The 18,036-nt window shown below is 49.4% G+C and overlaps 1 protein-coding gene across 1 annotated transcript in view; it reads left to right on the top strand.

The window, feature by feature from the left end:
- LRRC49 (leucine rich repeat containing 49) overlaps positions 1 to 18,036 on the top strand; it is an 862,677-nt gene that overhangs the window by 327,282 nt on the left and 517,359 nt on the right. The window contains exon 6 of the mRNA XM_085644059.1: positions 11,493 to 11,696. Coding sequence (XP_085500185.1) covers positions 11,493 to 11,696 — 204 coding nt within the window. The remainder of the gene's footprint in view (positions 1 to 11,492; positions 11,697 to 18,036) is intronic.

Here is an 18,036-nt window from a genome sequence, read left to right as displayed (position 1 = left end):
AATTGGCTAATCTAGTCATCCTCGTCTGAGGAAGCCCAGCTTCATTACAACTGAACTTGCAATCCGTTACAGAGGATGGGCCTTCAAATCAATCACAACAAGTCCATCTCTACACCAGTACAGACCTTGCACTATCTGGGAGCCTCCATCGACATGGTAATGGCAAAAGTGTGTCCTTCGAAGGAGAGACGCTTATCGATCCTTCGGAAATGTGGGCTCTCATCGAAGCTTCCCATCCAACAGTGAGAACAGTATCCTCCTTTCTCGGATCAATGGCTTCCTGCGTTTTTCTCACACTGAATGCCCATCTCCACATGAGGCCTCTACAGGATTGTCTCGAAGATCAGTGGGACCAACTGACAGGAAACTGCAAAGTTGTCCCTCAAATGGTGGTGCTCTCCATCCAGTCTCCTCCAAGGCACTGTGTTCCATCAGGAGATTCCACCTCAAACCATAGTCACAGACTTTTCATTGCTGGGGTGCGGAGCCCATATGGACCATCTCCAGATCCAGGGAACGTGACCAGAGAAGGAATCAATGTACCATATCAATCTCCTCGAGCTCTGTGCAGTCCATCTGCCGTTGAAAGCTTTCTACCCGTAGTTCACCTCCCGATCCCTGCTTGTTCAGACGGACAACACCACAACGATGTACTACCTCAACAAGCAGGGAAGGACAAGGTCCAGGCCCTTATCTCACGAGTGCCAGACAATCTAAAAATGGCTTCTTAGCAAGGGGCCTGACAGTCACAGCAGCACACCTGCCAGGTGTCCAAAATGCACAAACAGACTCACTCAGCAGACTCCTGCAATAAAACCACGAGTAGGGCTTAAACGATGACACGGTACAAGACATCTTTCTGCGATGGAGTACTCCCACTGTCGATTTTTTCGCCACCGCAGAAAACAGCAAATGCCAAAGTTCTGCATCGCAGTTCTCCCAGACAGGGACTCTGGGGAATGCCCTATGGATTGACTGGTCTGGCAGATATCACTACACTTTTCCACGATTCCCCTGATCCCGGAGGTTCTCCTCAAGTTAGATCAGTCCTCGACAAGGATGATCCTCATATATCCAGAGTGGCCACGTCAATGGTGGTTCACAGACCTCCTTCACTGTTCTATCCGTCCACATCTGAGGCTGCCATGCAGACCAGATCTGCTGACGAAATTTGGAGGTCAGATAGTTCATCCCAATCTCTTCTCTTTGAATTTGGCAGCATGGCTCCTGAGCTAATACAATATGGTCATCTAAATCTGCCTCGGAACTGCATGGAGATTCTCAAAGAAGCTCAGCGGCCTTCGGCATGTTCCGCATATGCTTTCAAATGGAAAAGATTCTGCATATGGTGCTCATCCCCTAACAAGGATCCTACCACTTGCAAGGAAGACGTTATACTTACATACTTTTGGCAAAATCTGGTTTACAAATTTCTTCAATAAACGTTCACCTGGCAGCTTTGACTGCCTACAGAAAATGTCCCTCACAAACCTCCTTTTTTTAGAATCCCTGTAATGTAAGGATTTCTTACAGGGCTTAAAGAAGGCTTTTCCTCCCATTAGACACCGCTCCACGGGAGCTTCATATAGTGCTTTCAAGCCTTATGCAGGATCCTTTCTCAACCATACACAAGGCATCACTCCAACATTTGCCTTGGAAAACGGCTTTCCATGTGGCGATCACATCAGCCTGCAGGGTTAGTGAGACCCAAGTCTGTTCTCCTGAACCATTTACTGTTTTCCATTCAAGCAAAGTGAGTATGAGAACTCACCCTAAGTTCCTCCCCAAGGTGGTATCGGACTTTCATGTCAATCAGACAATATCTCTACCAACATTCTTTCAGAATCCTTCTACTCCAGCAGAAAGAAGCCTTCATTCCCTGGATGTAAATAGGGTCCTGAAATTTTATCTAGATAAAAACAAGTCCATTCGCCAGTCAGATCAATTATTTATCAACTATGGTCCAGTCCATACAGGGCTAGCTACTTCCAAACAATCCATTTTGTGATGGATAGTTTCTTGCATTTTATTATGCTATCAAAAAGCTAACAAGAGTCTCTCAGCTAAACCTAAGGTTCATACCACTAGAGAGAAGGCAACCACTGCAGCTTTATTGCGCAATATTTCCATTCTAGAGATCTGTGAAGCAGCTACCTGGAAATCAGTACATACATTAACCAAACATCACTGCCTAGATTCTGACGCTAGAGCAGATACTCAAGTAGGACAAGCTTCACTCAGAAATCTCTTTGCTTACGTTCTCTGCTTTATCCTCTGTCTATTCCACCGTGTTATTTGGGGATGGGCTTGCTACTCTAATCAGCGCTTATGACTATACATGGAAATCCCTTGCGAGAGAAGGAATGGCTTCTTACCTGTAACTCCTTTCCTCTCGCAGGGGTATTTCCATGATAGTCATAAGCGACCCTCTCTCCTCCCCAATGGATTGAACAGAGGAATTGCTTTATTACATATCTGTTAACATAAGCCCTCAAAAAGAACTGAAGTAACTGCCACCTGCTGTGCATGATGGGATACTGATGGTGCCTGGATCCTTAAAGGCAACTTGTACTTTTTTAGACATATAATGACAGCCTGTGAGGCTACTCTTTCCTGCTCCTTTCAGCTCTTTCATAAGAAGGGTTAGTGAAAGATATTTATACTGGTTGACACAAAAAGTATCTGAAAATTGTTTTTTCTGGTCCCCTTTTTTCTCTTCAAGATAAAGAATCTAGCCATTGTAGCTCAGGAAATAGGCTGCACAATCTGTCTCTTTTTCATAAGTGTCTCTGCAGGCCTTCCTGAAGAAAGGGGAAAATCTACACTTAAGAAGATATATATATAAAACAACTGCTCCGAAGTCCCCGCACATGGGCGGGACTATTCAGAGCTTATGACTATCATGGAAATACCCCTGCGAGAGAAAAGGAGTTACAGGTAAGAAAACATTCCTTCCCTTATGTAGGAGAGTAGGATCTGCTTCACATGGGTACCCCCAGTTTTTGCTGGCGTTTCACTGTTTTTCGACCTTAGTCTGACTGTAGCCCTGCTAATCAGGGCCCCAGCCTAGCTGCTTCCTCTCTAAAATGATTTCCATGTACATTAGGTACATTTCTAATTGGATTCTGGAGTGCCTTATAAGCCCCTAGTATATGGTATACTATGTACCTAGGGCATAGGTACCTCAGAGGCCTGCCAGGGGCTGAAGCATGTATTATGCCACCCCGGGAAGCACTCCAAAATAACACCACAGGTCTGCTACTGCAGCCTGGGTAAGGTGGTGCCTGCACCCCTTACTGTGGTATAGGCTACCTATATCACTACCATTGCACACACATATAAAACCTATAAGTCACTCCTATGGCAGGCCTTAACAATCCTGAAGGCAGAGTGCTTGGTTTTTATGTGAGAGGGTGCCCCTGCATGAGCAGAGCCCCTCTGCAGCATTCGGAGTACCTCCTCTGATGCTGTTTGTGGTGCAGCCTGACCATATACTCTTAAGTGCATTATAACCTCGCAGTAAATGCTAACTTTGGAATGGTTGCACGGAAACATGTCGTGTTTGGTGTCAAACACTTTGGAATACTACCCCGCCGCCAGTTCTGGCGGCGGGTGTAGCATTCCACCCTTCTAGAGGGAGAGACACGTTCACACTGGTCTACCCGGTAAAGACTTGCTACAGCCCTGGCATCACAAAATGGATGCCACTGCCACAGACACGGGTCTGGCCTCCTGCTGCTGACCGAAACTCCGGGAGGGGAGGCCTGGACGATGGTTTCCTGTCCCAGGGAGGTGTAACCACCTCCCCAGACAGGCAGATGTGTAATGGGGCTGGGCGGGAGCACTCTCTTGTGCTTTGAAGTCCTGCACTGGGGGCACACTTGGTGTCCCTGTGCATAGTCCAGTTCCTGGACAAAGGAAATGGGTGTAACCCTCCCCTAGGTGGGTCCCTAGAGTATGTCCAACCCCCAAACTTTGTATAAGTATGGGAACCCAGTCCTTGCGACTTTAGATTACCCTGGACGAAACTCTGCAACATATATCCTGGACCTTCGATGTTCTACTTTAACTAGAAGACTGAAGAAATCTCCCTTGGGGTCAAGGAGTGACTCCCCTGCTTGGCAGGCACCAAAGAAGCAACTGTCCGGTCTGCAATTCTGAAGCTCCCGCCGGACGCCAAAGTCTTTGCATCCGCAGAGGTGGATTTCCAGACTTCCCTGAGGCTACCCTGAGTCCACAGCAAAGCTGAGGCCCGTGGCTATCGTGGGTGACGTGGAACCGTGACCCCTGGACACCGTGATCTTTTGCTGATCCATCATCTTCCTGGTCGTCTTCGAAGTTGTGCTTTGGGCTCCGAGTAGCCCCAGCCTTGAGCACCTCCTGCACCGAAGATTTCTGGCCTCCACTCCACGAGTGACCCGTGGGCCAGTTTCCAGTGCGACTGCTCGAGGCTCCTTCGCGATCGCTAGCTGGCTAGTAGGTCCCCACAAAGGCAACTCCTCTTCTGATTGGCCTTCCCTGGTTGCTCCAGACGTGCCCCAACTTACCCTCGCTGGGTGAGTGCCCCCGACCTTGCTGGTCTGCACCAACGTCCTTTCTCTGTTTCCAAGTGACTTGCCGTTGCCAAGGATTGTTGGGTCCAATCTGGTCGCCGACACCGCAGCACTCGACAGACTTCATGGGACAGCTCGAATCCAGCTCCTGGTCGTCATCGGCGCCTCCTGGACCTCGTGGCTGAAGAGTCACGACACCCGTCAACTCACCTGAAGCACCCGACACCTGTGGGCATTGGACTATCGTGCCCTTGGTCACTGGTAAGTGACCCAGACTCTGTCCCCTCTGCTTTCAGGTTCCTTCCATCCTAGATCTAAGCTTGGATCGCTTCGGACACTTCTCCTCTTCACGGCAGCAGCACTTCCTGAGCAGCTTCCATTGAAAACAGCGACGCGACCCGACACCATTTGACACCTATGCACCCGGCTTCCCTGGGTGAGGTAACTCGAGTACTCCGCTGCTCCCGTGGGTGTTGGCCCTAGACACCTCTAAGTCCAAAAGGGTTCGCTCGGAGATATCCTCCAAGTGTCCTTAAACTCTTCATTTCCAACCGGGACTTTCCCCATAGAAGTTAACGGCGATTCGCGGCTGTGTTCTCACACTGCACGCGTCACCCGTGGGTCCCCTGTGTTACTACCTTGGGTGGTTCCTTGTGGTCCAAGCACTTCTACAGGCTCTAGGCCTTGTGTCTAGTTCAGTCGTGGTTCTTATACCACTTTATTGGTATATGGTTTGGTACGCCCCTAGGGCCCAAACGTTTATTTGTGCTAATACTGTTGAATACTGACTTTTAACTTAAGTACTTCGAACTCTAGCCTAATAAAGAGACTAGAGGGGTGTGTTTCATCTTAAATACATTTATTTTAAATATATACCTGGAGTGGTTGTCCTTTCATTTGGTCATTCAAGAGATTATAGACTGGTAAAACAATCTTCTTTACATTCCTTCAAGACTTAGCCTGAAGGCTGCTCTCCATAGATACCACTAGGATAGCTTTCAATAAAGGTTGTCTTTAACCTATCACCATAATGGGTTTGTTTGGACTGGTACAAGGTGCCCACTTTAATTAGTAGACCGCATATACCAAAAAAGCAAGAGAAGTGCTGAAAGAAGCAAGAGAGGTGCAGAAAGAGGCAAGAAGCAAGAGAGACAGAAAAAAGCAAGAGAAGTGCAGAAAGGGGCAAGCAAGAGAAGTAGATAAAGAGGCAAGAGAAGTGCAGAAAGAAGCAACAGAGGTGCAGAAAGAGGCAAGAGAAGTGCAGAAAGAGGCAAGAGAGGTGCAAAAAGAGGCAAGAGAGATGCAGAAAGATGTCGGCTCATTCGGAAGCTCACAACGTCCTGCACTCCGCCCAGTTTGGATCAGGATCGGAACGTAGTACTGAGTCCGATCTGTTAGGTTATGTTATGTTATGTTATGTTAATTTATTTCTTCTATAGCGCTCGGCTACTCCGAGGAGCATCCCGGCGCTTTGATGAAGAATATCTGCAGGCAAAACAAGACATAACAACTAAAAAAGCAGACAGAAGAGAAGGATCAAGTTTATTTAGTAAAAAGTTTATTTAGTAAAAAGCCATGTTTTAAGCTCTTTTCTAAAAGCAAGGAGACTGGGAGCCTGTCTGAGAGAAAGTGGTAGTTCATTCCACTCCTTCGGGGCTAGGTAGCGGAAAGATCGACCTCCCATCCTTGCACGCCTGATAACCGGGACTGTCATTTTGGATAGACAAGATGATCTCAAAGACCTGCTGGGTACATATCGGGAGAGACGTTTCCTTATGTACTTAGGGCCAGATCCTTGTAAAGCTTTGAAGGCAAAAGTCAGGCACTTAAAAAGAATTCTTTTAGCGATCGGTAGCCAGTGTAAAGAATTCAGTAAAGCCGTGGCACCTGCTCTTCTCGGGAGCCCGTAAATAGCACGGGCTGCCGAGTTCTGGACCACTTGCAAACGGGTCAAAAGATATTTTGGTAGACCCAAGAAAAGGGCGTTTGCGTAGTCCAGTCGAGATCCGATCAAGGCCTGAACAATAATCTTTCTATGCTGGAAAGACACTAGAGGAAGAAACTTCCTCAGCATCCGTAAAATGCCAAAGCATTTACCTGAGAGGCACGAAACATGTGGCCCAAAGGACAATTCACTGTCCACAATCACTCCCAAATTTTTAGCCTTGAGAGACACGTTGTCAGGTGGAAACAGATCTTGTGGCCACCAAGCTTTCCAGTCTGGTTCACAGGTGCAACCAAAAAAGAGCAGCTCCGACTTATCGGAATTGCACTTTAATCCATTACACCTGAACCACTCAAAAACCTCACCAAGGCAATCCCTGATCTGTACGCCGTCGAATGACCCGCCCCTATCACAAGTGAACAGGAGCTGGGTGTCATCGGCGTAAGATACGATCTGGGCGCCAAAAGACTCCGCGACTACCGCCAGAGGGGCCATAAAGATGTTAAATAGCATGGGGCTAAGAATGGAACCCTGCGGTACCCCTACCTCTAGTGGAGCCATATCAGCGGAGAAAGGGGGCGCCCAGATCGTTTGCCGGCGGCCGGCCAGAAAAGATTTAAGCCAATTCCACACCGTTCCCCGAATGCCGCTCTCCCAGAGTCTTACAAGGAGGCGATCATGAGGGACGGTGTCGAAGGCCGCCGACAGATCTAACATTACCAACATGGCCCTTCCTCCAGAGTAGAGTACTTCCCTGATGGCATCCGTGACCTCGAGAAGAGCCGACTCCGTGCTGAAATTTGCACGGAACCCAGATTGCATATCATGCAACAGGTCGTTTCCTTCGATGAAATTGGAAATCGTCCGATGTGCAAATTTCTCGGCCTCTTTCGCCAGGGCAGGGAGAAGGGAAATAGGCCTATAGTTGGCATGGATGAGGGGGTCCAAGGTAGGCTTCTTGATCAATGGCAGGATCAGAGCATGTTTCCATGCCTGCGGGACCACTCCCGTTGACAGCGAAGAATTCAGAAGGGGGTTCAGCAAGGCATTTAAAGCGGGTGCCACCTTCCCCAGATGTTTAGCCGGGCACGGATCAAGTGGAGAACCTGATTTCAAGCTTGACAAAAGCTCGAGAGAAGTGTCAAGGCATAGATGTGGAAATTGTAAAAGAGAAGGGCCTAGACCCTCCCTAAATGAAGGGGGGGATGAGGGACCCACGACCGACTGAGAGCTAGGGTGGAAAAGAGAGGCTTGAATGGTTGTGATTTTACTGGTGAAGAAAGTTGCAAGCTGTTTTATCCATACTTCTGAATGAGTATGAGATGGTGTACAGATAGCTGGAGAGGTGAAATCCAGAACAACTTTAAAAATTTCTTTACAGCCATTTTCAGCCTCATCAATTCGACGCTCAAAATAGGCCTTTTTTTCATTCCAGATTGACTGGTGGTAGGCTTTAGTTATTGCTCGAAATTTCAATTTCTCAGTCATATCATAGGTCCGTCTCCAAACTCTCTCAGCCCTTTTACAACTCTGCCGCTGCTCCCTTAGCTGGGGAGTGAACCATGGGGCCGACGCTCTACGTTCGCCTGATTTAAGCTTTTTTTCGGGGATTAAGGTCTGAAATCTGGCTGTCAGCCAATTCTGAAAGAGACTAAGATTCTCTTCCAAATTGCCCAAAAGAGGACATGGAAAGGTGGTAAGGGCCTCAGATAACATATCCACCGAAAGCAGATGGAAAGGGCGCGAAGTTCGCGTGGTCTCTATTGATTCTCTCACCCGAGTAAGAGCAGTGGCAGGCACAAAAAAGGAGATCAAAAAATGATCAGACCATAATACTGGTTGTATAGACGTTATCGTAATATATTTTGTTGAAAAAATCTAGTCAAGAGTATGGCCTTTGTTGTGCGTCGGTTTCTGCAGAAACGGAGACAATCCTAATGGAACTGTGATGTCACTGAGTTTCATTGCATCGAGGTCCGCTGTATTATCCATGTGAACATTGAGATCCCCAAGAAGAATACAATGCTCAGATCTGAGACAAGGGACTGAGAGAGCTACTTGTAGTTCATCAAAGAACGGCCCTGCAAGTCCCGGGGCTCTATACAGGAGAATCCCGGTACAAGCCTGGAGGGGGGAGAGCTGAAGGGTGAAACCCAAGGCTTCACATCTCTGAATATTCTCTACCGGGAAGGTTGAGCAGGGAATGTTTTTATTTACCACAAGAGCTACACCTCCCCCTCTACCTGATATTCTATCCCTCCTAAAGATGTTGTATTCCGGAGGGATGGCGTTGGCTAAATCAGGTGCAGAGCAGTCACTCAGCCAGGTCTCAGTAAGAAATAGGCATGATATATTGGAATTCTGTAATAAATTCCAGATATCAAGGGAGTGACAGGTCAAGGATCTAGTATTAAGAAGAAGACATTGATAAGGGGCCGGAATATTGTCCAGCGCAGTTCCGATAGACGTTGGAAGACGCCAACCGCAAGTTGGACAACCTTTTCTTAAGGCCCGGCTGCCAGGAAAGAAAGAATGACATTGGCCACTAGGGGGGCGTAAGGCAAGTAAGTCTGCCGAAATATAGCAAAACATATCTGTGAGATAACACAGAAGTACTACAAGCAAATACAAAAATAGGCACCCCACCGTCCAGCTCCGGCCGCTGCCGAGACGCTGACGGGCAGGACTCTGGCAAGACTCTGGCAAGACTCTGGCAAGACTCTGGCAAGACTCTGGCAAGACTCTGGCAAGACTCTGGCAAAGCGGAGGCCGACCCGCTGCGCGATCCCGCTGCGCTCGGAGGACTGGTTTAAATAGTCCCTCCAGGTGGGGAGCAAAACGACCCTCCGGTACACCCAAGATGGCGCTGGAAGAGCGTCAAAGCCCTTCTCAAGATGGCGCCCGCTAGGAAGTAAAAAGAAACCCTCCACAACCCCGAAACCGGGCCCGCACAAGCGGCGGTGTTCTTACCAATTACAGTGCAAGTAAGGGGTTAGCCCCAGGAGTACTGCCTATTAAAATCAGGGGAAAAATAAAATAAACAAACAAAAGTACAAAACGGGCTTTTTAAAAACAGAACGCGCTCACCACGCTGCGCAAGAGCTGTTACTAGCTGCCAATACCTGGCCAATCGTTTCTATCAATGTATCACAAGAACACCTGAGGCAGGAGCTAGATAAAGGTGATACCGTAGCCCTTATTCTCCTAGATTTCTGTGCCTTGTCTAACGTTGTTTACCATCGGGTGCTTCTTAAGCAATTAGTAGATGTTGTTATTCAAGGCACAACTCATGCCTGGCTCCAATCCCTCCTGAAAGAACGCTCTTTTCAGGTTATTACTCAAGCATACAGTTCTTCAGTTTCCTAGCTACTGCATGGAGTCCCTCTAGGCTCCTCACTGAGTCCTACATTGTTTAACATCTATGTCCGTCCTCTGACGGACATAGTGGTAAATCATGTATCATTGATATATTCTTTTGCTGATGACACTCAAACTGTCATATCCTTCTCTTCTCTAGGTTCCAGTACTACCTCGAATTTGGGACACTGTTTCAACAATTTGGCAGAGTGGATGAGCCTTAATTGTTTGAAACAGAAGCAAGACAGAAGTGCTGGTTCTGGGTAGCTGACCCCTGCTATGGGGCCCCCATTGCGGATCTGGGGAATTAGGAAACTGCGCTACCCCTAATCAGGCAGTTAAAGATTTGGGCTTTTGATTGGATGACAGTCTATCCATGGAGCAGTAAATCACCAAGGTCACTGCTTGCTGCTTCGGTCTTCTAAGTTGTTTGAGAAAGATACAGTGGCTCTTACCTCCCCAGTCCCAAAAAACTATTATGCAGGCCTTAGTAATTTCCAGGCTGGACTGTGGCAATGTGCTATATCTGCTGGGTGCCATGAATGACAGAATAAAGCCATTGCGAACAGCTCAGAATGCTGTGGCACATTTGCTTAGCCATATTCCTCGCAGTGCCTCAGCTTCAGTTTCTTAATATCTTTGTCCTCTGCATTGGCTTCGTATAACAAAACACATTAAATTTAAATATTACGTTTATAAAGTCGTGTCCCAAACTGGGCCTGCATGTATTGACTCTGTGATCTGCACTTATGTCCCTAAGGTCACTGGAACTGAATCTAGCCACTATTCCAAAAGACATGTTGACATGACAGGGTAGACTGTCCTCCATGTTTTAGGCCCTAAGCTGTGAAACTTAATGCCCCTCGCTCGTCGCCTATGCAGCTCCTATGGCATGTTTAAGGAGATGCTTAAGACCTGGTTCTCCTAGTTCTATGGTCCTGGTTCTGTTTATCTCTACCAGCACTGGGAAACCAAGTTGGGGTAGCCACGCACTCTATAAATAAATACATAATATTCAGGGTAAAGAAGATTAACAGGAAGTAACTGATTAATTAGTCTTTATTGGGGAAGGGGTCGGATCTCTACACGCATCAAACGGACACAGGCTCTTGGTATTGAAGGGGCCTAATATCCCCTTCAGTATCCTAAGACTCGAGGGGCCGCATTTCATGTAATGCAGTGACTCATATATTCATATTGCACACTATTGGAAACAATAGAAAAAATAAATAACTGCAAGGCCAAAATAGCTTTCTCTTACACTACGTGAGCATACGTATTTTTACCTATGTGAGGTTGGGTGTAATCTTTGCTTAGCACTTTTTTGTAGCTGGCTACCTTTACCTGCTGTATTGTAAATATTTTTAGGTGAATAGCAAAATGTTCCTACAGCAGAAATGTTAGTATAAATCTCTGTTGTGTTACTATTCCTTGTTCTCTTCCGTCCGCTGCCTAGCTGTGTTTAATATTCTCCATATGGTTTGGTGTGTTTTAACATTTATAGTGCAGTTTCACATTGGTGAGTATATATGAAATATATTGCTATGAAATGATTTTTGTGTCATTGAAAATGTTCAGCATGGAGAGCAGTGTTTTTTTGCTGTATTTGCCTAAAATAGTATTTTCTGTCTTTTTAGACAAAACTTGACTATGTGCCCAATTATTGAGGGGGAGGAGCAGCTTCATCTGTTAAATTTGCAACATAATTTCATTAGTCGGATCCAGAATCTTTCAAATCTTCAGCGTCTTATCTTCTTGGATTTATATGACAACCAGATTGAGGAAATTTGTGGCCTTTCGGGACTGAGAGCTCTTCGTGTACTAATGTTAGGCAAGAACAGGTAAAGCTATATTAAAACATGCATTATGGTTTAAGATCTCTACTGCCTTTAATTCCACTTGACCTCACTTTAAGGTATATGTTGAAAACTAATGACGAATCTGCCATTAAAAAGCTCTTGGGTAAAGCACATATTGCAACGGTAGAGCCAAAATTAGCTAAAATTGCTGCTTGTGTAAACTAGTATATTTACCTCTGACTTGGCAGTGCAGATGTCACTGAACTCATGTGTCAAAAGAAAAAGAGCTTTAAAAAGTACTACTGAGACAGAGACTTTGGCTCCGCCCACATGTTACCTTGAGTATAGAATTTATTGGGAGAATGTGTCTACTGATACATATTGCACTCTTCTTGGCTCAGAAGGGGTGTTCCCCCACCTAACATGGCCACTGGCTTTAAATGCATAGACTTAACAGCTTGCAAGGAAAAAACCCTCAACTGTGCTGTGAAAAATTGGCCCAGCAGCAACAGTGTAATCAACCAAGGAGTTATTATGTCTTGATTGTGTACATTTACTAGAGTGCATCAGTACAAAGTTAAGGAACACTGTCAGCATGTCAGTTAATTCCATAACTGATTCAATAGAAGCAGTGATGGCCGCCATGTTGAAGGCCTAGCTTTTTATGGCCATGGTCAGTAGGGAAATCTGACCCTCCTAATAAGTGGGTGCTTCAATCATGCTTATATCCATTTTCAAATGCCTTCTAAAAGGCAATGGAACCGCATCTCCAGGTTCAGATTCACGGTGACCAGCTGCAGTCGTTTCAAACCTCTACATGCTCGCCTTTAACACTCTGTGGGCGTAACTTCTGTCCAGCTTCTTTTAATAGATTTTGGAGTGTCTTTCAGAGTTAGTGTGCTGCCTGTGCTCATTGGACAGGATCTCTCCAGTGCACTTACCCTGCCATGAGGCTGTAGATAGATCTGGCGCTGTGCAGCAGGGGCAACCTGGAGATTGGCCCCCTGGGGACGTGACCTGTGAGCCCCAGAGTGGTATCCTTGGGCTGGGAATGAGCCTGCATTCGAGACATCGCAAACCTTGAGAAAGCCCAGTTGCTCCACTTAGAGCTTTGATAGAGACTGCACCTCAGGCAGGCCTGTGTGAGTGCACGGTGAGAGATGTGTCTTGTAAGTGCAGAGTGAGATGTGTGCCCCTGTGAGTGTGTGCAGGGTGAGCGGTATGGCCTGTGAGTGCAGGGTGAGTGGTATGGCTGTGCGAACACAGTGTTGAAATTGTGTGAGTGCTGCATAATGAGTGTTTGCATGTGAGTTCTCATGAATGCAAGATGAGTGATGTGCTCACGAGTGCGGGATGAGTGGTGTGCTTATATGAGCAAAGGTTAAGTAATGTGCTTACTTGAGTTCAAGGTAATTAGTGGGCATTTATAAGTGTGCTAGTATGAAAGGAGGGTATGATGTCTGCCCATGTCAGTTCAGATTGAGATGTTTTCTCTTGAGGGTGCAAGGGGAAAGGTGTGTTCGTGTGCATGGAGAGCGGAGTGTCCTGTACGTGCAGGGTGAGTGATGTGCCCATATAAGTACAGCATGAGAGGTGTGCTTGTTTAGTGTTAAGTGTCAGAAGTGTGCCTCTGTGAGCTCAGGGTGAGCTCTGTCCTCTTGTGAGTGCAAGGTCTGTGAGGTGTGCCCCTGTGAGTGTAGGGTGAGCTTTGTCCTCTTGTGAGTGCAAGGTCCGAGAGGTGTGCCCCTGTGAGTGCAGGGTGAGCTTTGTCCTCTTGTGAGTGCAAGGTCCGAGAGGTGTGCCCCTGTGAGTGCAGGGTGAGCTTTGTCCTCTTGTGAGTGCAAGGTCCGAGAGGTGTGCCCCTTTGAGTGCAAGGTCCGTGAAGAGTGCCCCTGTGATTGAAGGGGGAGCTTTGTCCTCTTGTGAGTGCAAGGTCTGAGAGGTGTGCCCCTGTGAGTGCAGGGTGAGCTTTGTCCTCTTGTGAGTGCAAGGTCCGAGAGGTGTGCCCCTGTGAGTGCAAGGTCCGTGGGGTGTGCCCCTGTGATTGCAGGGGGAGCTTTGTCCTTTTGTGAGTGCAAGGTCTGAGAGGTGTACCACTGTGAGTGCAGGGTGAGCTTTGTCCTCTTGTGAGTGCAAGGTGAGTTTTGTCCTCTTGTGAGTGCAAGGTCCGAGAGGTGTGCCCCTGTGAGTGCAGGGTGAGCTTTGTCCACTCGTGATTGCAAGGTGAGCTTTGTCCTCTTGTGAGTGCAAGGTCCGTGAGGTGTGCCCCTGTGAGTGCAGAGTGAGCTTTGTCCTCTTGTGAGTGCAAGGTCTGAGAGGTGTGCCCCTGTGAGTGCAAGGTCCGTGAGGTGTGCCCTTGTGATTGCAGGGGCAGCTTTGTCCTCTTGTGAGTGCAAGGTCCGAGAGATGTGCCCCAGTGAGTGCAAGGTTAGTGAGGTGAGTCCCTGTGATTGCAGGGGGAGCTTTGCCCTCTTGTGATTGCAAGGTCTGAGAGGTGTGCCCCTGCGAATGCAGGGTGAGCTTTGTCCTCTTGTGATTGCAAGGTCCGAGAGGTGTGCCCCTGTGAATGCAGGGTGAGCTTTGTCCTCTTGTGAGTGCAAGGTCCGAGAGGCGTGCCCCTGTGAGTGCAAGGTCCGTGAGGTGAGTCCCTGTGATTGCAGGGGGAGCTTTGTCCTCTTGTGATTGCAAGGTCCGAGAGGTGTGCCCCTGTGAATGCAGGGTGAGCTTTGTCCTCTTGTGAGTGCAAGGTCCGAGAGGTGTGCCCCTGTGAGTGCAAGGTCCGTGAGGTGTGCCCCTGTGATTGCAGGGGGAGCTTTGTCCTCTTGTGCGTGCAAGGTCCGAGCGTTGTGCCCCTGTGAGTGCAAGGTCCGTGAGGTGTGCCCCTGTGATTGCAGGGGGAGCTTTGTCCTCTTGTGAGTGCAAGCTCCGAGAGGTGTGCCCCTGTGAGTGCAGGGTGAGCTTTGTCCTCTCGTGAGTGCAAGGTCAGAGAGGTGTGCCCCTGTGAGTGCAAGGTGAGCTTTGTCCTCTTGTGAGTGCAAGGTCCGAGAGGTGTGACCCTGTGAGTGCAGGGTGAGCTTTGTCCACTTGTGAGTGCAAGGTGAGCTTTGTCCTCTTGTGAGTGCAAGGTCCGTGACGTGTTCCCCTGTGAGTGCAGAGTGAGCTTTGTCCTCTTGTGAGTGCAAGGTCTGAGAGGTGTGCCCCTGTGAGGGCAAGGTCCGTGAGGTGTGCCCCTGTGATTGCAGGGGCAGCTTTGTCCTCTTGTGAGTGCAAGGTCCGAGAGGTGTGCCCCTGTGAGTGCAAGGTCCGTGAGGTGTGTCCCTGTGATTGCAGTGGGAGCTTTGTCCTCTTGTGATTGCAAGGTCCGAGAGGTGTGCCCCTGTGAATGCAGGGTGAGTTTTTACCTCTTGTGAGTGCAAGGTTCGAGAGGTGTGCCCCTGTGAGTGCAAGGTCCGTGAGGTGTGCCCCTGTGATTGCAGGGGGAGCTTTGTCCTCTTGTGCGTGCAAGGTCAGAGAGGTGTGCCCCTGTGAGTGCAAGGTCCGTGAGGTGTGCCCCTGTGATTGCAGGGGGAGCTTTGTCCTCTTGTGAGTGCAAGGTCCGAGAGGTGTGCCCCTGTGAGTGCAGGGTGAGCTTTATCCTCTCGTGAGTGCAAGGTCCGAGAGGTGTGCCCCTGTGAGTGCAGTGTGAGCTTTGTCCTCTTGTGAGTGCAAGGTGAGCTTTGTCCTATTGTGATTGCAAGGTCCGAGAGGTGTGCCCCTGTGAGTGCAGGGTGAGCTTTGTCCTCTTGTGAGTACAAGGTGAGCTTTATCCTCTTGAGTGCATGGTCCGTGAGGTGTGCCTCTGTGAGTGCAGTGAGCTTTGTCTTCTTGTGAGTGCAAGGTCTGAGAGGTGTGCCCCTGTGATTGCAAGGCCTGTAAGGTGTGCCCCTGTGATTGCAGGGGGAGCTTTGTCCTCTTGTGATTGCAAGGTCCGAGAGGTGTGCCACTGTGAATGCAGGGTGAGCTTTGTCCTCTTGTGAGTGCAAGGTCCGAGAGGTGTGCCCGTGTGAGTGCAAGGTCCGTGAGGTGTGCCCCTGTGATTGCAGGGGGAGCTTTGTCCTCTTGTGAGTGCAAGGTGAGCTTTGTCCTCTTGTGAGTGCAAGGTCCGAGAGGTGTGCCCCTGTGAGTGCAGGGTGAGCTTTGTCCTCTTGTGAGTGCAAGGTGAGCTTTATCCTCTTGAGTGCATGGTCTGTGAGGTGTGCCCCTGTGAGTGCAGAGTGAGCTTTGTCCTCTTGTGATTGCAAGGTCCGAGAGGTGTGCCCCTGTGAGTGCAGGGTGAGCTTTGTCCTCTTGTGAGTGCAAGGTCCGTGAGGTGTGCCCCTGTGAATACAGGGTGAGCTTTGTCCTCTTGTGAGTGCAAGGTCCGTGAGGTGTGTCCCTGTGATTGCAAGGTCCGTGAGGTGTGTCCCTGTGATTGCAGGGGGAGCTTTGTCCTTTTGTGATTGCAAGGTCCGAGAGGTGTGCCCCTGTGAGTGCAAGGTCCGTGAGGTGTGCCCCTGTGAGCGCAAGGTCCGTGAGATGTGTCCCTGTGATTGCAGGGGGAGCTTTGTCCTCTTGTGATTGCAAGGTGAGTTTTGTCCTCTTGTGAGTGCAAGGTCCGAGAGGTGTGCCCCTGTGAGTGCAAGGTCCGTGAGGTGTGCCCCTGTGAGTTAAAGGTCTGTGAGGTGTGTCCGTGTGATTGCAGGGGGAGATTTGCCCTCTTGTGATTGCAAGGTCCGAGAGGTGTGCCCCTGTGAATGCAGGGTGAGCTTTGTCCTCTTGTGAGTGCAAGGTCCGAAAGGTGTGCCCCTGTGAGTGCAAGGTCCGTGAGGTGCGCCCCTGTGATTGCAGGGGGAGCATTGTCCTCTTATGCGTGCAAGGTCCGAGAGGTGTGCCCCTGTGAGTGCAAGGTCCGAGAGGTGTACCCCTGTGATTGCAGGGGGAGCTTTGTCCTCTTGTGAGTGCAAGGTCCGAGAGGTGTGCCCCTGTGAGTGCAGGGTGAGCTTTGTCCTCTTGTGAGTGCAAGGTCCGAGAGGTGTGCTCCTGTGAGTGCAGGGTGAGCTTTGTCCTCTTGTGAGTGCAAGGTGAGCTTTGTCCTCTTGAGAGTGCAAGGTCCGAGAGGTGTGCCCCTGTGAGTGCAGGGTGAGCTTTGTCCTCTTGTGAGTGCAAGGTGAGCTTTTTCCTCTTGTGAGTGCATGGTCCGTGAGGTGTGCCCCTGTGAGTGCAGAGTGAGCTTTGTCCTCTTGTGAGTACAAGGTCTGAGAGGTGTGCCCCTGTGAGTGCAAGGTCTGTGAGGTGTGCCCCTGTGATTGCAGGGGGAGCTTTGTCCACTTGTGATTGCAAGGTCCGAGAGGTGTGCCCCTGTGAGTGCAGGGTGAGCTTTGTCCTCTTGTGAGTGCAAGGTCCGAGAGGTGTGCCCCTGTGAATGCAGGGTGAGCTTTGTCCTCTTGTGATTGCAAGGGCCGAGAGGTGTGCCCCTGTGAGTGCAAGGTCGGTGAGGTGTGTCCGTATGAATACAGGGGGAGCTTTGCCCTCTTGTGATTGCAAGGTCCGAGAGGTGTGCCCCTGTGAATGCAGGGTCCGTGAAGTGTGTCCGTGTGATTGAAGGGGGAGCTTTGTCCTCTTGTGATTGCAAGGTCCGAGAGGTGTGCCCCTGTGAGTGCAGAGTGAGCTTTGTCCTCTTGTGAGTGCAAGGTCCGAGAGGTGTGCTCCTGTGAGTGCAGGGTGAGCTTTGTCCTCTTGTGAGTGCAAGGTGAGCTTTGTCCTCTTGAGAGTGCAAGGTCCGAGAGGTGTGCCCCTGTGAGTGCAGGGTGAGCTTTGTCCTCTTGTGAGTGCAAGGTGAGCTTTTTCCTCTTGTGAGTGCATGGTCCGTGAGGTGTGCCCCTGTGAGTGCAGAGTGAGCTTTGTCCTCTTGTGAGTACAAGGTCTGAGAGGTGTGCCCCTGTGAGTGCAAGGTCTGTGAGGTGTGCCCCTGTGAGTGCAAGGTCCGAGAGGTGTGCCCCTGTGAGTGCAGGGTGAGCTTTGTCCTCTTGTGAGTGCAAGGTGAGCTTTGTCCTCTTGAGAGTGCAAGGTCCGAGAGGTGTGCCCCTGTGAGTGCAGGGTGAGCTTTGTCCTCTTGTGAGTGCAAGGTGAGCTTTGTCCTCTTGAGAGTGCAAGGTCCGAGAGGTGTGCCCCTGTGAGTGCAGGGTGAGCTTTGTCCTCTTGTGATTGCAGGGGGAGCTTTGTCCACTTGTGATTGCAAGGTCCGAGAGGTGTGCCCCTGTGAGTGCAGGGTGAGCTTTGTCCTCTTGTGAGTGCACGGTCCGAGAGGTGTGCCCCTGTGAATGCAGGGTGAGCTTTGTCCTCTTGTGATTGCAAGGGCCGAGAG

Source organism: Triturus cristatus, chromosome 3_1 (assembly GCF_964204655.1).
Source record: "Triturus cristatus chromosome 3_1, aTriCri1.1, whole genome shotgun sequence".
In the NCBI taxonomy this organism is placed as follows: Eukaryota; Metazoa; Chordata; class Amphibia; order Caudata; family Salamandridae; genus Triturus; species Triturus cristatus.
This window is presented reverse-complemented; position numbering and strand designations above follow the sequence as displayed.